Source organism: Mya arenaria, chromosome 2, assembly GCF_026914265.1.
Source record: "Mya arenaria isolate MELC-2E11 chromosome 2, ASM2691426v1".
In the NCBI taxonomy this organism is placed as follows: domain Eukaryota; kingdom Metazoa; phylum Mollusca; class Bivalvia; order Myida; family Myidae; genus Mya; species Mya arenaria.
The window spans coordinates 22,830,119-22,852,321 of NC_069123.1; the positions used below are offsets into that span (position 1 = coordinate 22,830,119).

At 35.6% G+C, this 22,203-nt stretch overlaps 1 protein-coding gene and 1 long non-coding RNA gene across 11 annotated transcripts in view; both read right to left on the reverse strand.

Annotated features, from left to right (window-relative positions):
- LOC128210810 (rho GTPase-activating protein 44-like) overlaps nt 1–22,095 on the reverse strand; it is a 34,469-nt gene extending 12,374 nt beyond the window's left edge. For all 10 annotated transcript variants that reach the window (XR_008257168.1, XM_052915213.1, XM_052915219.1 and 7 more), the window contains exons 1-12: nt 21,914–22,095; nt 17,721–17,871; nt 17,332–17,408; nt 16,598–16,709; nt 14,265–14,341; nt 13,873–13,993; nt 13,114–13,182; nt 11,382–11,591; nt 6,985–7,032; nt 6,607–6,755; nt 3,910–3,987; nt 3,446–3,562 (exon numbers count right to left, since the gene is read on the reverse strand). Coding sequence is in view for 9 of the 10 variants with exons in the window: in XM_052915213.1 (XP_052771173.1) it covers nt 3,446–3,562; nt 3,910–3,987; nt 6,607–6,755; nt 6,985–7,032; nt 11,382–11,591; nt 13,114–13,182; nt 13,873–13,993; nt 14,265–14,341; nt 16,598–16,709; nt 17,332–17,408; nt 17,721–17,871; nt 21,914–21,984 (1,280 nt within the window). In the remaining variant the exon portion in view is untranslated. The remainder of the gene's footprint in view (nt 1–3,445; nt 3,563–3,909; nt 3,988–6,606; nt 6,756–6,984; nt 7,033–11,381; nt 11,592–13,113; nt 13,183–13,872; nt 13,994–14,264; nt 14,342–16,597; nt 16,710–17,331; nt 17,409–17,720; nt 17,872–21,913) is intronic.
- LOC128210908 (uncharacterized) lies at nt 1,595–3,167 on the reverse strand. The gene is made up of 3 exons (XR_008257169.1): nt 2,839–3,167; nt 2,096–2,496; nt 1,595–1,856 (listed from the first exon to the last, which is right to left on the reverse strand). It is a non-coding gene; the product is annotated as an uncharacterized LOC128210908 (long non-coding RNA).
- Nucleotides 22,096–22,203: the final 108 nt, after the last annotated feature.

Consider the following 22,203-nt stretch of genomic DNA (forward strand, 5'->3'; position numbering starts at 1 on the left):
ATAACCAGTACATGCACATAGATATTGATATTTATTGCAATATACTATTCAGAACTCATATATTTCAAGGGTTTAGTTACATTCAGCACAAGCAATCTGGTACATTAACTATTTTTCCTTCTATGTTGAATGTAACTTTAACAATCATTAAAAATATTTCTCACTAAACAATTATAATTATACTGTCAAATTGTGACCCAGTAATTGACCTTACGACAGGATTTGATTGACAGGTCCTATCAGCCAATCAGAATGCAGGGCTGATAAGCCGTGTTGCTATCCGCCATTTTGTCCGTCAAACTGACCAGAGTCCGTCATATACTAGGCTGGCAATTCCTCGCCTTTTTAAGTATTATGGTAAAAAGGTGTTGTCATGGCACTTGTAATTCGGATACAAGGTAGCCAGGCCGACTAAAGATGGCTTCCAATTCGTTCCGTATTCGAAACCAGCGAGTTATTTAGAAAAATGCAAGTGCTGTATCAGACTCTGTGGAAGACCTCATCAACAGCTGAACTTGGAAATTTTGAAAGATCGTTCAAAGGCGAAACATCTTTACGTCTGTACAAAAGTATTTTTTTGAACAAAACTACTTATTTCAATCCGCTCAAAATTTATTTAATACTGAAATTGTCCGTGCATGACCTAAATAAGTGTTACTATTTTTAAACTATAAACATCGTACATTTATGCTTTGGCTTGTGTTGTCAAATCGGCATTAATGGCCATTTAATATCAGGTTCAACATGGACACGATTGATTTCATTCAAGATAGAGGTATTTTTGTTGATACCGTTATGTAGTTTTTATAAACTGCTTTGCTTTCAAAGTAAATCAGGAAATATCGTACAACTAAATTTTTTTCCGAACCATCGCATGCTTCCGAATCTCATCTACTCGTATGGATCCGATGTAAACAATGGCTTTTGTAGCTGTCATTCCGACACATTTCATAGATTTCTTATTTTCATATCAGCACTTTGTCGACGGGAAATCCAATCAAGAAAACCATAACCCTCAAGCAGCTACTGTATTTGACCAACTCACACCAGCTAGGCCTCCTCCAAAACTCAGATAAATATTTTAGCCACCAAAAAAAAAAAAACGAGAACAGATCGGTCTGAATCGTTAAGGTATTATTTTCTGTATAAAACAATTTATTTCACTGTACATTTAAATCAATTATTATGTTCATTAGAACTTGATTCTGCCAAACATGTGCTGTAAAGACTTAGACTTATTATGAATAAAGAACAAGTCAAACATGTACATATTTTCATTGTTATTCTTATATTTTAGCCATTTACGTAAATCTACAATATTTAATGATAGTTCATCCAATGTTCAGAGTCCGGATCACATGCACACTCGATTAATAGTATTCTTAAAGTTGCACTCTCACAGAATTCTAGTTTGACACTTTTTGTCTCAGAATCGGCTTATTTTGGCATTCTTTAAATTAAGACCTAATATATAAATCACAAAGCACACTTCTCCGAGCCAAAATATGATAAATGCAATCAATTCCTGTGTAAGTTGTCAAAGTGATCAATCTGTGAAAGTGTAGCTTTAACAGTGAAAAATAACTTCTGCTAATGCTATATATTTTAAAATATATTTGCCATTGCAATAAAGAGATATTCACCTACAATATCATACATAAACACCAAAGAAATATCAAAGTTTAAGTAATGTTTGCAAAACAACAATGTATTTAATAAATCTGATATTAAATATGCAACAACTGGTGTTATAATCCAGAACTGAAGCTAACATCATAGAGGTACATCCTTCCAAGAATCCATCAAAACAACATGCTGAACAACTTCAAGAACTCTCTTCAAAAGACCACACTTTCCTGAAATAAATAAAAGATGCCAATATTAAAATAAATCAGTTACATGTATTGTTAAATATTTTAATACTAGCTGTTAATGCTACTGCCTTTGATGTTTGCTTCATGTATATCATAATGAAATATTGACAAGATAATAGCTAATGTTTTGTGGTTGTTGTTTTTCTCTGGACAAATAGTCCATTACTTTTGTACAGCAAAGTAAAACTAAATGTTATAAAAAGCTTTAAAATAGGTCCTACCGATTATTTGTAAAACTTGTCATCACTGGTTTTCTCTTACGGTTGACATTGCCTGGACTGGCAAATATCATGTGTGTGTGGGGGGCGCGGTTTCCGGTCTTATGCTAGGTCCCCTGTTGCGGTAGGCTTGTTGAATACAATAATAAGGGGACTTCCTTATCTCCATCAATCAGAATACTTTAATGGTGTCAACGGTAAATAGCAGGAGACCCTCCACCAGCCTTAACCGGTAAATGGGGGAGGGTAGTGTGTGTGGGTTAGAACCAGCTGCCCGGTCAGCTTAGTTGGTTAGAGCGCCGGGCTAGTGTTCTGGTGGTTGCGAGTTCGAGCCCCACACCGGGGGCAATTTTCCTCCCAGGTCTACTTTTACAGCCAGAGTGTGTGAACATGTTCCACAATTTCTGTAAGAACAAAAATCAAAGCATGTGAATGTTTGAGCAATGCAAAAGTTACAGATTGGTATCACCCACGATTGTCACTTGTCAACTATTACATTATTATTCATAAGGGGGAGTGTTCAATCGCTTAGAACTGAAACTTTTTATGCATAACTCCAATAAACCATTTCTGCTCATACTATAGAATACAAGGTTATACTGTATAGCTGGCATGTAACTGTTATTTAATGTCACTTCCGGGTTCCCCATTCGGGACATTTATGATTTACTCATATTGTGCGATGATTTAATCTTTAATTCAACAATACTGTAAGAATGACTGGTGTTATTAAAAGTTAAACTTACCCTTGTTTGCATTTACAGTATTCGTCACACACACGCTTTTCCTTTGTATCGATGTCAATGTTGACAACATGGCGGCTATCCGATTTTCTCTGACTTGGATAGATTTCACCCCGTCAATGTTAGATATCGTCATTTTTTAAAGATATATCGAGCCTTCCGATGTAGCAGCCAGTTACAAATTCCTTTGACTTCTATTTTTTTCGCATTGTAATGTCACATTTATGATAATTTGTCAGGAATATCGGAAAGCGAAACGACGCGAGACGCCATTACTTCCTCGTTTGTTTGACGGACATAGACAGAGTTCGCTCCCTTGATATCAGGGGGCGTGGCTTAGAAGCCGCTGTCGTAAGGTCAATTATGATAATATTTACATTTGAAAAGGGTTTAAGTAATGATTTTGTTCAAAACAGTAGGATCAATAAATATGAATTATTATGTTAGGACCCTATGGCACAGGTAGAAATCCCCACCCCCACTCCCACACCCCAACAACTTCTAAAATCCAACTATTTATCAAAGTTTCAATATCAAGAGCCTACATCAAACTTCACCATTCCTAAAGTTGCATACATATGAAGACCCTTTACGAGATTTTGAAGCTTACCCGCTGTCACCCTCTGACCATATCAGATTTGGGCCTATCACAATCGCTATATTGCCAGGGGTCATCTTGTTGATGTCAGACTTCTCCTTTAGTTTGGATAAGAATTTCACTAAATATCTGAAATGGAACCATGTATTGCTCTATTGTAATTCAAAACATGGCGGACACAACAGTTTTTCAAACTTAAGCATAGAATATCAGTAGTCAGTTCAAGGATTTTAGTATTAACTGCAATTTTCTTAAATCTATATAAATGGTCCCTAGGTGTCTTAACAGGGTCTTAACATTCATATACTAGTGTACTTTTAAATGGAAATCTTACAAAATTATTAGTTTAAAAATGTATGGACTTGTGGGATTATATTTCATACTACAGGCTAAACAAAGGAAGTTTACTGTACATAGGAAACAATATTTAAAACAAAAAGGGAAACTGGCTTGACAGAAAAATAGACTCATCTTACCTAAAGTTGTCATAATTTGGCTTTGGTAAACGGTCTACAACTACCCACAATGCCTGTAATCTTTGTTGTTCTCCTTGCCTGCAAATAAAAAGTCAAGCAATTTGATACACACATTGTTACTTCAACTATTTGTTATTTAAAGAGGCTCAATGTTTTAAGAATGCATGTAATAGTTACGCAATCCACAACTGAATCATTGCAATCATTCACAAGAGCTTCACTGTGAGTATAATTTCAAACTCGGGTAAATTAACTGTTTTGCACAGAGATGTCAAGGACAAAGTTCAATAACAAATGTGTGTATAAGTAAATAGGGTTGTAATTTCCTGCACAAGTGTTACAGAATGGTTAAGGTCCACAAGCTTGTTACCATTCCAGTATCATATGGGAGCTAATGTATTGACGAAAACAAAGGAAACACTCTCGAACATAGTACCATGATCTTATTTTAAGCAGATCATGACAACCAAATGCCAGAAAGGCTTTTAAGTTTTATTTTCCCCAACAGAGGTAAACTAATAAAAAACAAACATCAACAAGAGCATCATCAGTGGAGGCCAAGTCATCTCGTCTGTTATTTTCTTGCCAAGAAATCGGAACTACTCAAATAAGAGCTGTCACACTAAGTGATGAAAGCCCCTAAAGTGCCCCAGTTCAATTGATTATGCAATAACTAATATGCCTCCGAAAGAGCCATCATAAACTATAAGCATATGCCGGCCCCCATCATAGTTGACCTCAAATGTGGAGGAGCGATGCAGTGAGAGTGGAGAGATGGAAGTGTTAGATTTACCTTTGAGGTAAGGACTTGGTCTTGCATGTGACATGTCATCTTTATGTATTGAACACATGTGTCAAGTCATTTTAAAATCACTCCCTGCATGACAAAGTAACAGCCCAAACATGGAATAACAGACTGATGGACAGATGGATTATAATATGCCCTACTTCAAGAGGCATAAAAAGATGATGGAAACCAGTGATGGAATCAAGCTACACTAACTTATATGCAGTTTGTCATGGTAAATATATATATATATTAGGGATGCAAACGAATGGCAAAACCGATATTCGAATATTTGGTAATTCTTTCGATCAAATATTCGATAAAAATTGAATCTTTAAAAAGTGATAGTTATCTATTGATTTTAGTTATACACCATGAGACCCTTTTCTTTATCTGTCGAATGTTTCCAGTGTTATCGTAATACAAGAAATCATTGTAGCGTGTCGAATATTTTCAACGTTATCGGATTCTAGAAGTGCACAATTAATGCTTACTTATACTACTAAATATGATAATATCTAATGCTGATGATGTTTGAGATTTGAAAATAAAACATAAATACGTATGATTGCAACTCATCTATTGTACAACAATACAGGATATACATTAAAATGCTATGACATTCATTTTAAAGTTTGAAACACGAACTTTACATCGAAATATGAAATACATATCTAGCACATAACAAGCACATAAACCCTGAGACTCCACGATGCTTATGGGCAAGTAATCCGTCACCACCATATTCACCACTTTCTTAGTAATTTCCTCTGAACACAAATCATGTCTAAGACCAGAAACGGTAAACTTTTTCATTGATTGCTGTTTGCTGTTTTCACTTTGAGAACTCGGATGCTTAGCCTTCACGTGATTCCAGAGATTAGTCGTCGTGCCCATGTACGACAACCTCACACTGCATAGTTTGCACATGACAGATTTCTTGTCAACAGAGCGTGTGAAATATATCCATACTTCAGATGTGGCTGGCATCTTTTACGTTGTTAAGAAATAATAATCTAATATATAATAATAATAAGTTTAACTTAGAATGTTTTGCGAACATATATTCTGAAGGAAGGAAGTGGTATCTACATTCAGCGTTTTATATCAATCACCGATTTGAGCAATATTGCTCCGCTTAATTGGCAGGCAAACTGACAAGAGGGTGTGAAGGCCGCTTCCTTAAATTCTTAATTGGCATGGTCATTTAAAAGAACCGAAAATCAATTAAACCTGTTTGATGTCTTTTCCTAATAGCCAGTTATTTTACAATTACGGACACTGTTTATAGTACCCTACGATCGGTCCCTAATTGACACATGGCGCACACTCGATTGTCATCTCGTTATCGCCTCGGGCATCTTATATGCGTATTGTTGTAAAAACAAGACAGTATAATTTTAAACACAACAACTGCACTGAAGACTCAAGGTTTATTTCATCATTTTTTGAAAAAATAATCGAATATTGGAATACCGACTTTAACATTCGAATACTAAACGTTCGATCGAATATTCGAATATTCGTTTGCATCCCTAATATATATATTCCATGCATGAATCTTCTATGGTTATCTCAAGTTTGGTCAGCATGACCCCATCAGCATCAACGACTGTTTCAACGACATCATGGTTTGACAATACAACAACTTTGGGCCAATTATTCAAAACTTTGTTTTAGTTGCCATTGTTAATTTTCAAATCTGTATTGCTCTGGAAGTTTCACAGATACATTTATGATTCGCAGTATTCCTTACAAGATTTAGACAATTGTCACTGTACTTGTTTTATTTACATAAATGAGAACATCATAAAATATTTTGCCGTAAAAAGTTAGGATCAATGTTATTCATCACATTGTTCACTCTAACAAAGTTAGACAGGCTAAAAATGTTAACGCAAAGAACGTACTGCTGAGCTGCAGCCATGAAATCGTTGAATTTGTCAAATGTCAGCAAGGGTTCAGGCAGTTCCCTCAAGTACTGTTTTAAGGCCCCAGCCACTGTGTGTGGGTCAAGGTCACCTGTGTCGTCAAGGTCAATGCCAGCATCAAATGAGGCCTGGAATAAAGATATATTGTATAATTCCCTTGAACTGTGGACAGGTAACTTTATAAGGAACTTTAACAACTTTTAATATTAATTAAAAACAGATCTGATTTGTTTTTTAATGGTCCAGTACAAGAAATACAGGCTATGAATTTACATATAATGTATATGAAAACATCTGTTTCATATAGCAAATCATACTGAACTTAGGGTTTCCTTTGTTCAACATTCAATTACTTACTTTTAATTTCTTTACTTTTGAAGCCATTCCTGCTATTCTGAAAAGCCCCTGAAAAATAAAGTAGTGCGCTCTATATCCATTTAATTTCAATTTAAAGTTATAAGGAAGTTTTGGGTATATTGAGCAGAAATCATTTTGACTATAATTTACCACAACATAAGACCTTCTGACCTCATAATCAACAGAAGCTATCTACTGGTTAGAACCAATATTCCAACTAAGTTTGGGGAATGTGGGCTCAACATTCTGAATGCGTTGAGATGAAACTCTTTTTTGAGTTTCAAAAGTATTTAAAAGAGCTGATGTATTAAATGTATGTATCATCATAATTTTAAACAATTTATACTAAAAACAAGAGGCACATCAGTGCCTGTGCTCCACTGGCCAAAAGGTTCAAGCAAAGACCACCTAACGAACATTTTCGTCAAGTTTCATAGAAATACAATCATCAATTTTTGAGAAGTTATTTAAAAAAATTTTTTACTTTAATAGCTCTGGCTGCCATGTTGTGCAGTGGACCGAAATGATTTGGGCAATTTGAGTAAAGGAGCACCAAACAAACATTTCTGTCAAGTTTTATCGAAAAAAGGTCATCGGTTTCGACGACAAGTCGTATAAAGTTTTTTTTATTTTTTAGCTCTGGCAGCCATGGTGTGCAGTGGACTGGAACCATTTAACAAATTTTGGTTAATGACCACCCAAGGAACATTTCTGTCAAGTTTCATCAAAATCTGATCATCGGTTTCTGAGGAGAAGTGGTGTAAAGGTTTTTCCTATTTTTGCTCTGGCTGCCATGTTGTGCAGCAGACCAGAACTGTTTGGGCTATTTTGGTTAAGGACTACCCAAGTAACATTTCTGTCAAGTTTCATTGCAATACGATCATCGGTTTCTGAGGAGAAGTCGTTTAAAGGTTTTTCTATTTTTACCTCTGGGGGCCATCTTGTGCAGTGGACCGAAACTATTGAAGCAAATTTGATAAAGGACCATCCAAGGAACATTTCTGTTAAGTTTCATCAAAATCTGATCATCGGTTTCTGAGAAGATGTTCTTTAAAGGTTTTTCTATTTTTTTGCCCTGGCAGCCATGTTGTGCAGCGGACCGGAACCATTTTTGGTTAAGGACCACCCAAGGAACAATTCTGTCAAGTTTCATCAAAATCTGCCTATCCGTTTCAGAGGAGATGTCGTTTAAAGATTTTGCTATTTTTAGCTCTGGCGGCCATATTGTGCAATGGACCGGAACCATTTGAGCAATTTTGGTAAAGGACCACCAAAGGAACATTCCTGTGAAGTTTTGTCAAAATCCGCTTATCAGTTTCAGAGGAGATGTCGTTTAAAGTAAAAGTTTACGCACGCACGCACGCACGCACGCACGCACGCACGCACTCACGACAGACAATCTGTGACGACATAAGCTCCATGGCCTTCGGCCAGTGGAGCTAAAAACCACAAGGGCCGATATTCATAAAGCATCATAAGTCATTTCTCAACTTTAAGTAAAGTCGATTTCTTAAATTGTTCAGTCAAATTAAAAGGAAAGTATAAGTGCTTTTAAAATTAAAGTATGTATATTGAATTAAATCAATGTCGATAAAGTATTTCAGACAATTTTAAATTATTATATGATATGATCAGTGAGATGCTTATCTTAGGAAAATGATTTATAATAGGAAATGATATGAATACCAGCCCAGTTAGTTTTGTCCAGTTTGATGACAAGCAAGCAAATCATATGAGCATCTCCTTGATGACTTTTAAGGATAATTGACTGTAATTAAACTGTAAGGAACGCCACAGAGCTTCTGTCTAATCAGACTGGTGGCAACACTATAGGAAGAGACAGAGTAGTCTACTTCGATAGGTGTCTCATGCATGAAGTCATGGATTTAAAACCCACCTTGTGCAATATTCTCTTAACTCATTTATATGGATACCTGGACAAATTTCTTGAAAAATCTTAAGCGTACAAAGCTTACAGTAAGTAGCTCATTTCATTTAGCTAAATTATTTATTCTTGATTTTATTTATGAAGATAAGACTATCATGATTATCATATATATAATTTCCATTTCCTAAAGTCCAAAAATATCTAGGAATGTAAATATAACACAAACTAGAGATTGCTTTTTTGAAAAAGCGCTTGTCTCCCCTATTGTGTGGTCGTAGCTGTGAAAAAATAAATGATGGACATGAAATTTGTAACTTTGGACTGGAGACAAACCAACAGTGAAGTTTGGTTTATTCGATTATATTAAATAGTGAAGAGAAGAAAGTGTTGTTGATTAATCATGGAAAATGTAAACGAAGTTTGCATTGTATGAAGTTCCTGGGCGCAAGCGTTATTCAATTATTGATCGGAAACCATTTTTCAGCTCACAGTCATCGTGACCATGACCTTTTACCTACTGATCACAACATCAATAGGGATCATCTACATAACCAACTTGCATACCAAGTATTAAGTTCTTGGGTGCAAGTGTTCTTTAGTTACTGAACGGTAACCATTTCTTCAACTCAAGGTCATGGCAACCTTGACCTTTGACCTACTGATCTCAAAATCAATAGGGGTCATCTACTAGTCATGACCGACTAGCGTACCAAGAATGAAGTTCCTGGGTACAAGCGTTCTTAAGTTATTGAGCAGAAACCATTTTTAAGCTTAAGGTCACCGCCAACGTATCATTTTTTACCTGAAGGTAACCTTGACCTTTGACCTTTTGATCTGAAAATCAATAGGGGTCATCTTCTAGTCATGAACAACTAGCTTACCAAGTATGAAGTTCCTGAAACCAAAGGATCTTTAGTTATTGAGCGGAAACTTTTTCTTCACTTCAAGGTCATGGCAACCTTGACCTTTGACCTAGTGATCTCAAAATCAATATGGGTCATCTTCTAGTCATGGCCAACTAGCATACCAAGTATGAAATTCCTGGTTGCAAGCGTTCTCTAGTTATTGAGCGGAAACAGTTTCTTCACCTCAAGGTCACGGTGACCTTGACCATTGACCTACTGATCTCAAAATCAATAGTAGTCATCTACTAGTCATGAACAACTATGAAGTTCCTGGGTACAAGCTTTCTTTAGTTATTGAGCAGAAACCATTTTTAAGCTTAAGGTCACTGCCAACATAACATTTTTTACCTGAAGGTAACCTTGACCTTTGACCTTTTGATCTCAAAATCAATAGGAGTCATCTAATAGTCATGAACAACTAGCATACCAAGTATGAAGTTCCTGGACCCAAAGGATCTTTAGTTATTGAGTGGAAACCGTTTCTTCACCTCAAGGTCACGTTGACCCTGATCTTTGACCTAGTGACCCCAAATTCAATAGGGGTCATCTACTAGTCATGACCAACTAGCATACCAAGTATGAAGTTCCTGGGTCTAAGAGTTCTATAGTTATTGGGCGGAAACGAAGTGTGACGTACTATTGAGCGGAAATGTTTTTTACATTGGGGGTCGCCGCGACCTTGACCTTTGACCTAGTGACCCCAAAAACAATAGGGATCTTCTACACCTCATGACCAACCTCCCTACCAAGTTTGGTGAACCTAGGTCAAACCGTTCTCAAGATTTTGAGCAGAAATGTTTTTTATATTGGGGGTCGCCGCGACCTTGACCTTTGACCTAGTGACCCCAAAAACAATAGGGATCCTCTACACCTCACGACCAACCTCCCTACCAAGTTTGGTGATCTTAGGTCATGCGGTCTTCCAGTTATCGATCGGAAACGAAGTGTGACGTACGGACGGACTACCGGACTGACGGACAGGGCAAAAACAATATGTCTCCCCCAGAGAGGGGGAGACATAATAATACAAAAACATAAATAGTGGGCTTTAAAAGCTTAAATCAGTTATAAGAGACTTAAGATGGTTCCAGAAATTGGGGCCAGTTCTGTTTTCTACACAGCAAACAAGCCCAACTTTCTTGAAAATTCTCAAGTTCGCAACGCCATTGGTCCTGGTCTGTTTAAGCGGTGACCCCATAATTTTCCATATTGGGTCACCAAATTTATATCGTACCAAAATGGTGTCTTTTTTGAATAAATTGATACATTTAAACATGTAAACAGGTTGTCGAAATGATATATACGTTACGGGGTTAGTAGGTGACCCGATATGGGATATATGGGGTGCAGGAAACCATATTCGGGTTCGAGCTTTGCTTTCATCCGTTATGGTTTCCTTTGCCCCATATATCCCATATCGGGTCACCTACTAACCCCTTAACTTATAATATTCTTCCAATCAAATATTGTTATATATGGAGAAATGTTTTTCCCAATAATACCGGTACCCATCTTGCTCAGAAGTGATTCTTAATTAATAACTGTTTCCACAATCAATCTAAACAAACTAGTTTACATCTTAGTCAAGACAATATTTACTATACCTCTTCCTCAAGCCCATATTCCAGAAGATAGCAGACACACGCCTCCAGCACCGTGGCGATGTCACGGTTTGTCACTCGCAGGTGCTCCTCTAGCGACATGCCATATACAGGCTTTGTGGGGTTACACGTGAGAGACTCACGCATTTTTGGTATCACATCTTTTATTATGGCTAAAGCTTGTTCGTGGTATCTGGATTGTGCTTCCAGCAACTGAAATCATTATAACTTTGTGTACTGTCCATACAATCTGAAAATCACAATCCTGAAAATTATGAACATTTTGTTAAGTACCAGGGATTCAAGCCCAAAGCTGGGTTAAGGTGTTTAGAACAGACTTCTCGAAAACCCTTGGTCATACCGACACAACCGACAATTTATGATCTGGTCTGATGATTTCTGAACAAAAATTTATCCAACAGTCCGGCTTTTTCCATCCCCAGTATATCGATTTTAGAATTAAAGAGTAAGAAAAAAATACATGTGTTTTCATTGATCGCTTTTGGCACAATGCAAGTAGAGAAACCAATTGCTGTGCTAGTAGCATACTGCACGGTATGCATCAAACATGGCATTCTTACAATCTAATGAAGGTGCCAAGGCAGGCAAAAAAAGAAAATATTAACGACTGAACGTTCAAGATGAAAAAAGAAACAATGTTTTTTCTTTGTATTTGTTCCATATGTTTTGGTCTCACAGATTTTCTTTCCATCAGACAGATTTTTGTGTCTTGTCAGCTCAAATGTCAAACACTTTTTTTGACTTCGGGAAGTCTGATAGAACCCGGTTAATTTCAAAAGCCATTTGTATCTGTTTCAGTGGACTTCTTAATGCAAATCATCTCCAGCAAAAAAACAAACAGTTGTTTTAACACCAAACTTAACCATCACTGATTTGACAGATACATTGAAGATAAAGTCATCAAATATGGAGGGCACATTTTCTTTACAATCCAAAGCACATGTTTTAGTGTTATTATTGTTCAGTCCTAAGTATGCATTCCATTGTGCATGAAGTAGGTCCTGGTGCATTATTTTATCAGTGAGCCTTTCCATAACTCAACTTTGAGTTATGACATGATTTAAAATCTGTCCATGTCTCAATTTCTCAAAATAACTACAGTACATTGTACAAGTATAGTAAAAACTTCTAGCAGCACCACAAAGGAAACACCAATAATCATGTAATGGTGGTTTTTTATTCGAACAATGGGCATTACTTAGTTTCAACAATAATATCCTGTCATTTTCATAAAAATCAACCCGATAACAGGGAGACTTATACGTTTTACTTTATCAGGTCAATTGATCACAAGATCAACTCTATGGACTATTTTCAAAATAGATTCTTGTATTTTAACTTTAATATACCCTAGATTTTCTTCAGTGATTTTTTTTTTACATGAACATGATATCTATAAATTCCTCTGCTTTGTCAGATAATCTTTGCCCATCCAGGGCCTGTCATTTCCTATATTACTGCTAGTACTATAAACCTTGCTACACACTCATGTACATAATATCTATGGCATTAAATGTTACAATCCAAGTCATATGTGAACATCTACATGTATAGCCATTTTTAAATTTTGGCCATGTTAGGCATTTTTACAAGCTGAAGCCAACACTAAGTCTATGAAAATCCCTGAACTTTTTTTCTTTGAGAATTATACAAGCTTAAAATTCACAAGCAATGAGAACAAAAGGTATGGTTTCATTCTCTATATGGTTCTTACGGTGAGCAGGTTCTGACAGTGATCCGTTTCTTTTGCTATGAAGTTGAACATTCCCGTTGTGTAGGCATCCTGAAATACAATCAATTTTTTTTTTTATAAAGGCAAAAGAATATAACTGTTTGTTTCGGATTTCACTGTACAAAAATATGGGGTAGTTAAGTTGGCATTTTTTGTCAAGTTGTATCTAAATGTCATAAAAAAACTACCTATAATTTATTCAAAGGGTTACCAAAAATAACCGTCAAAAATTCATTGTCAGCTGGCAATAAAATCTTGATGCCAAATGGCGTGATTTTTATAAATCCTATAATCCATGGTAATTATACAGCCTGAACAAGATGTAGGCCAGTTCCTATAAACAGTACTGATCTCAAATGTGAACTTCATCCTTTAGGTAACAGACCTGTTTATTGTTTGCGACATGCCACTTCATCCTCATAAATATTAATGCCAAATTTCTTGAAAATCTTGTTATGGTTGATAAAGAGGCCCAGTCAAGGTACAGTCCAAATCAAGAGTACACATTTCAACTTTAGACCTCAAAGTGTTACCCAAACCTCCAAGAAGCAGACCTTAGGCTTGAACACAAAATGCACCTTTGTGGCAAGTTTGTTTTGTGTTTTTTTTTAAATCCTATGATGCATGGTCACGATACAGACCAGATAATGATCATTTCAACCTTTGAACTCAAAGCATGACCTTGTAGTTTGAGGTACAGACCTGGGTTCTTTAACTTTAAGAGAATTAAGGTCCCATTACCTTTGCCTGGTCAACACGACCCTGGGCTTCCTCCAGCTCTTCTCGAACAGTGTCCACTTTCTGGGCAGCAGTTGACATGTTCACTCCAGGGGTCTGTGTCTGACGGCATGCGCTCTGCCATCTATATGAAATGGTTACAAGAGTAGTTCAGTTACAGCTATCTTTAATGTGTTTCCAGTACGAAGGGGGAAATCTGACCCATGGGCTCACAAGGTAAAAACGCTTTTAAAAAAACTGCTTACTACAGAGATGGATTTTCCCATCCATACCAGAAAAACTGGACACAAATGATTTACGCTAAAACAAAGGGCCCGACCAAGCATCCATATCCAAGTGTTTGTCTATATTATGAGCACTGCTAGTATCAATGGTCATATAGTCGTGTACAATACCTGCTTTTAGCCGAGTCCATATCAAGGGTAACTTTGGTAAGTGCTTTCTTAAGTCGAGATATGTTTGGAATATCAGTCTGTAAATATAAAACAACAAAAACATGAGCTAAGAGTGACTCATTAGAAAAAGGAAGATGAATAAACAAAGGTATAATTTACAAAGAGCTAATAGTACAACATGTTTGTCCTATATGTAATAGATAAATATAAAAGTGTGTGGCTTTTTTACAAACTCTAGCCTAAACTAAAAGCGCTACAATGCAACAAAACCAAGTTTTTCATATGGGGGGATTAGAAATTAATTTCTTGTACGAGTTAGAAGAAAACAGCAGCCTTTCTCTTTACTTTTATGAAAAAAAGAAGTAACTGAAAATTACTCTAGTTAAGTATCTTGTGTGCTGCAATATTCAAATCTAGTTTCTTAAAATATCTTTAAACTATTTTTACTTATGACTATCGTTAAACTTTTTGCAAGCTGACAGCACTGAATACCAACTGAACATTTTTATGTACGAAGCAGGATGTTAAATCTGATTATAAACATTTTTGTATAATTCATTCATGCTACAGTTATGCACAATATCAGCAAATATCTGGGCCAATATTCACTATAGTCTTCAGTCAGAGTTTGAGATTCACCACAAAAATTTAGCCATTTCTAGTAAAAGTGACCTTGACCTTGACTCCACATCCCTCAAAAGCAATTTTCAAGCCAGCTCTTCACTTAATAAAGCTACTTTTATACTTATCATCACTATCCATTATTTCTCTAACCTCCGCCCAGCCAGACATCCTCATTCTTATAACCAGGTTTTCCTTAAAAAGCTTGTCCTTATTAGTTAGCAAAGATTGGTGTGTGGGTGTGTGTACCGAGAGTCGTTCACTAGGGTACAAATTTAAAGCAATAATAACCAGGCGTGCTGTAACAAAATGGTGTCTGATAAAAAAAAATACAGCAAGATTACCGGCAGCAGTGTTGTTTAATGAGACACACTTATCATCATTAACCCAATCAAAATGAACAAACATTTCCATTTATCAAATCAGATATAATTGAAAATTCCGAAATTTGGTCGATTGTCAGAAAAAACAAAAACAAGTATGAACTAATTTATGAACTTTCATAGCATCAATTTGAAATCAATGATGAGGTTATGACTCCACAAAGATATCATACATGGTTTTTTTTATTGTCTTAACTTAATTATTCAAGCTTAATGAACACTGAAAATGAATGATCACAAGGCCTAATTGTCACTATTTTTTGACAGAATATAGCTCCATAACAACAGCAATAATATGAGTGACATTTGCAAGAAACAAAATCCTACCTAATAATTATGAAGATGTTACCCTAAACAAACATTCTTTTTTAGGACTTATCAACAATGAAACACAGAATAATGGATTTTTACCGATGTTGGGAGCCCATTGACAATTATTCTATTATCAGGGTATCACTAGAAATTAGCTCATTGTTTTCAATAATAATAAGTTTGTGTGTTTTTTAAGAATGAACAATGTGGCACTATTATTTGAAGAAGGAGATACATCATTGTATCATGTAACTTTTTGGCAACAGTAATGTCAGAATATGTGTGAATGAAACCATACAAGGGACTGCATGATCTTCTATCGTGATAAGAAGATGAATGCATGAAGTATATATGTCCATGAAAACAATGAAACACAAGGAAATTGCTTTCTTAGTTGCAACAGAAAGTAAAACAAGGAAGAATATTACCATGATGGCAGCTTTGCGGTGTTACACATGACTGTATCTCACTAAGTTTCAATGGCATTGTCAAGTACTTTGTAATTGAGAGGCAGCTTAACTTTCACTGTGTATTTCCCACACTTAAATAGATCACGGTCGAGTTTATATAGACAACAAAACAAAGAACTGCACATTATAAAGACGCAGATATATGCACATAATTGAACTCACAGACTTTCATAATGCAAAGAACAAAACATCAATAGATACATGTGCTGTACTGTACTGCATTACAATACAACAATGTATGCCATTACACCATGATATATACATGTAGCATTGTAGGCAGTCAATGTACTTGTAACTCATGAATGTACTGGACTTTCAAACACTGAAATACATTTAAGAGTTAAATGGAGAGAATTGATGATCAACAAATCAATTCATGTGATTCGTTCTATAACTGTATTTTAAAAGGAAAAACTCTCTTATTTCGTCAATTTTAGGCAAAATATTTATTGGTATTTTGGCTGGGAATATGGTCAAATAACAGCTATAAATCATCTGATATACCAGTAGTTGTGTGTATTCTTAGATTTATACAAGTTGTCCCTACCTCTATGATAGTTTGTATAGGTCCGAGGACATTTGTCTCAACATCCTGTTCGTAGTCCAGGTGAGTTCTTGCCAGAGATGACTGACATTCCCCACACATCTGATACATCTGCCTGTAATTGCCATAAATGTGATCGAAATAAACACGAGTCCACACACCCAAAACAAGATCAATCTTGTAGAAATTTTGGGTATCATCATAGTTACATTCATATGAAAATATTCCAGCTTGTCAGTTATGATTTCAATAACATATGAACTTATGAAGTATTTGGGCTTGTTCAAGACAATCTTAATTTCAATGACTTCCAGTTGTACAAAATGACTGTATACTCATGTACATTTGATGGGAAGTGATACACAGTTGGAAAAAAATCCAACACTGGAAACAACCCAAACTTCTTACAGTCTGAATAGCAAACTTTGTATAACAATTATTTAAAAAAAAAATACAAGATAAAATTAACATAAACCCCAATCGATAACTTAAAAGAACACTGAACAATGTTAAATATTGATTTGCCTTGAAAAAAAATTGTATGAAGGTGTTTTTCCACTACCTTCAGACTTGCGAAACTTGATTTGGGCTAGTGGATATTTCAGTTACTAGCCAAGTTTGGCTAATACTGTTATAAATGTCACAGAGAGCATTTTTCCATAAATGAAAAGTAACGACATAAAAAACATTTTGTATAACATAAGACTGCAGTTTAACCCAAATGTATTCAAGCGTACCCCATTATACAATCAGTACTCAGCACTTGAGCAGACTCCACCATACTGTGAGCAAGACCAGCCTCTGGCATCTTTTTCTGTAAGGGATATGCTAAAAGTTGAGTGCACTTGTACAGGAAAACACCGTAAATAATAACTTCTTCTTATTCTCTTTTTTTAATGACTTCTTACAAGATTAAGACAAAGTTGATATTTCTAAACTCAATTCAATCGCTGCAACAAAAAATATTTACATGAAATATCTGGGGGGGTTTTAACTCTGAAGTATAAAATTCATTTAATAAAATACGCTAGATTTATTTGTTGAGTCATAACGTCATTATTATTTGTTTGCTTAAAATAATTTAATCATTTCTATTTTACTGCTGATAGAAATGTTCCTCTTTTACCAGTCTTTTCTCAGGATCAGATGCTGATGTGGAAGACACCAGGAGACTGGCTGTGATCTTCTTGTGAGAGTTTGTGGACACTTGTTTGACAAGCTCCACCCGCTTCTCTGACGTCTGAAGGTCATCTGACAGCACCTCAGTTTTCTCACTCCTTTATCAATTATTAATAACAACAACATGTATAACTTTAAATTGATCACAAAAGCACATAGCACTTATCAAAACCATACTGTAAACATTTACTGTTAAACAAGAACACAAACTGTCACAAAATATGCCTGTTCTAATTTCACGACACTAAGTTTGGTGATAAGTGGTTGTAAGCAGAGCTTTTAAAAGTTTGGAACCTCAACAGGTCCAGACCCGGTGACACCCCCCCCCAAAAAAAGTCCTACAAAAGTCCGAAAAATTTATTTCACACATTTTTGTGATGTGAATTCTGTCAATGACGTAGCAATTCATAAGCAGTGCTTTAGAGGCATCATAGCCGATTTAGATAGTAACTGATACAAAATTATTCCTCAATGAGATTCTCATCAAATTCTGAGGGTTTTTTAACAAGGAACGCTGCAATTGTAATTAATCATTATTAATTGCGACCGTCGAAAAGCGGTTTAGACGACAAAAAGTGAAACAGTGTTATACGTAATTTGCGTAAGTCTACTACAGTTGATCAACATTCAACTGAAAATCTTTAATTAAAAGATATATCTTTATGCATAATCGGGTCTCCTACAAGTTAACTATCAACAACAAATTTTTTATTACATTTTCTTAAAATGATGTTAGCGGCGCTTCACAGCTTTCAGACTCTGTAGTTAATCAAACATGTCGCTGTTGTTATTAGAGCACGAGCAGTTATATTAATTCTAAATTTTGTTTCTTTCGCGGATTAACAATGACAATTTCATTAATAATATAATGATAATGGATTAGTGTTTTAGCCAGGAATTAAACAGGGCAGGGTGGGCCAAAAAAAGGGCAGGGACGGCCAAAATAGGGACATGGTGCTTTCTTAAATGGGAAAACAATGCGCACAATGTTAGCTTTGTATTGTTGTAAAACGACCATGTACCTTATCAAAGTACATGTATGTTCATGCACACATTGTAGTAATATCCCTACAGAATACTCTTAATTCTTCTTCCTTGTTCATTTTCACTTCAGACACTTTCTTTACCATCTCGGGTTGTTGTCACCAGGGCTCTCACAAGGCTGATTGTTTGGGGAGAAGTCAATTCTCAAACCAGTCAAATTAAGGAGAAGTGGGGAGACTTTATATTGTGCCATGTCACAAAACTTTAAATTCACATTTATTTTGATTGCTTTTACTAGATGGAATGTTAAAAAAAAGTGTTCATTTTTGGCCTATCAAAAGTGTTCTTGTCTTGAGACTCCTTTTTGCAATGGATAGTTTACCTCCAAAAAGCGTCTAAAATAAAAACAAAGACATTGTCACATTCAGCTTTGCTGTTGTTAACTTGTCTTTGGTTAAATAAATTTCAATATGCTGACATTTTAAAACAAAATGACATTTAAAATCTCTATCCTCCATGAAAACTCACTAATACTTAATAATAGAACTTGAAAATCCAGAAATAAACTCCGAAAAATGTTATGACAAATTGGCCGTGACTCGCCGAATCTTCTACTTTTAAACATCGTACAAATGAGGAAAATACTGTACATAAACGCTATATAAAGCAAATAAAAAAGTTTTGAGATTACAAAACAAATTTTCATTATTAACATTTCAACACATAAACTATCAAATATTGATCATGAAGTCAAGTATTTGATTTTCTTTGCGCCACCTTGCCAATGGCAATGACCGTCTGCTTTAAACGAAACAATGTTCAAAAATGTGTGCCTTGTTTTTACACTGTAAGTATCAATTGTTTACTAACGCTTGACAACATTTTTCATCATTTCTTCTATTTTTCTATCGCAATTTAACAAACTTATTATCATTTGACCAGTGTCTTCTCTATGTACATTCTGATTGGTTAACATCCAATGGCTCAGCCTTAACTGGGGATGTTTCGATAATTGGATTATAGACGACCAAATTATGGGATTAGGAGATTACGGATTATAAATGGCTAAATTAATTAATTTGTAACAACATCGGCATCAAAGATTGACATTTAGAGGTACAACTTTGATGTCTCAGACAAGGAATAATGCATACATGTGATAACGTCCCGGACGTCCGGGATTGTCCCAGAAATCGTATCTCTGTCACGGAGGGTGCATGTTTGTCCCGGAAAGAAATAAAAAAAAAACGAAAAAAAAATCGCGGAATCGATTATCTTAATTTTACCAATGTAAGTTAGCTATTTTGCCTGTCCGGGACACTGGTCGTAAAACACAGGACATGTTGACACTAATCCGTTAATTGGTACGTGTGTCGTCGAGGTCACAGTCAATCAACTGATAATTGATCTATTGGCCTATTGTTGTGCTTAACGAGTCGGGGAGGGTTCTTGTATACAAATTCATTGTTTTCATATTATGGATTTGCTTGGTCTTATGAATGATAGCTTTTAATCGATGAATTGATATTTTTCACACATTTTACCGACAAATGAGCATGAAGTTAAGTTGAAAGAAAGTGACAAAATGAGTAAAAAAACTAAATTAAAACACGGAAAACATCCCATATTCCTTTCAAATTTCAAAGTCGATACGTCGTTATACTTTAAACAACTTACACGTCCATAAGGAATTTTAGTGTTTTGAACTTTTTTTCGAACTATCGTTATGTATTTTTACGCCGAAATAAAACTGACGATATGAGTTAAAAGGTGGTTATATAGAGTGCTTTAATCACTTGACCATGGTAAGTCACGTGAACGCTTTATAAAGCCGATTGTTGACACGTCTCTATCAAAATTATATGCATCTCCAAACGGAAAAAAGCTCATCGACTGGAGGATCTTCTTGATTGTCTGGAAAATATTGTGTGTCATAAATTGCAAATGTTTTAAATGTGATGAAAAAATAAATACTTTGTAACGCCTGTTCTCAAAAGCGCGGGAAAACAGGTGCCCGTATAGTTGATTATTTCCTGTTTTGATGAAACCGAAAGTAGACTGCATATCCTCCTGGTTAGCACTTCATTTAAAGCCTGGGAAAATATCTTGTGGTTTTATTTTTTCAAGAAAATGCAGAAAAAAACAAACCATGTCAAGTAAAAAATACGTCTTGGCAGTCAAAATAGGTACATTTTCCCGACGTTAAAAACGACTGAAATAGCCCCAGATATGCTCTAGAATGCACCACAGACTTTCCCCATTTAAAAAAATTCAGGGGGGGCATGCATCCGGACCCCCCTAGTCTGCGTTGACATTACGACGAATGTCCCGTAATCGACCCAAGAAATTATCACATGTATGAATAATGTGTCATAATAAACAGCAATTAGCAGCCTGATTATAAGCGTGAATTAGCGTTATCAGACCCGCGGTGATGACAGTCGTGTTCATTAGCACACACTGATCTGTGACAGATTAGGAAACAGCGACATTGACCAATGAAATACTTTTATGGCGTAACTTTGTGATAAACAACGATCTGAATGGTCAGAAGGGTGCAAGGGGGCGGGGAAAATATGACAGGGCGTATAAAAAGGGGCCAAGAAGGGCAGGGCGGGCCGCCCTTCCATTCCGCTTTAGCTAAAACACTAATGGATTTTCATAGCAAAAGTGTGACGATTGTTTCCAAGAGAAAAAGACGGCGAATCTGACATCATGTTGATGTAATGCGAAGTCATATAACACAGAAAGTGATCACCTTAAAGAATGTCCTTAAATAGTTAAGGATGTGGTTTGTCAAACACAGTTTAAATAATACAAATTCTGTTTTTTTTACTGATTAGCCATTTTGGACTGAAATTCCAAATGTCATATGATTATAAAAAATCCCCATTTCCATTTTTCAAATATGAAAAATTTCAAACATTTCATTGAATGGACATTATAACTGATAATTAGTATATCTGTCACTTTCCTGCACATGTTTTGCAGAATCTAAGTATCAAAATAGTCTTGTGTATAGAGTATGGACCCAGGTGGCAAGTTCTCTCTCACCAACAGTACAATACTATTTACTCCATTAATAATAATCATTAGATTAAAACCCATATATGACAATCAAATTCTTATTCATACAAACAAATAAAACAGCCCCACCTTCCTAGTTTTTGGTCAGCTGTCTGCTTGACCCGCAAGAAGTTTTTACGAATGTTCTCTTTTTTAAACATTTTTAAACATTAAGTAGCATGTCCTTGCACAAAATAAGTCAACAACTTCACTCTGGTTAAAATAAATCGCAAGAAATTAATCCAGGAATCATAATCGATGACTTAACTTGTTCCCGGAAGTGCTTCACAGATAGAAATATGTTTTCATTGTATATTGGATTTTAATTGGTCAAATGGGCTGCCAATAATCCAATCAAAATGCTCGTATCAACATAATGT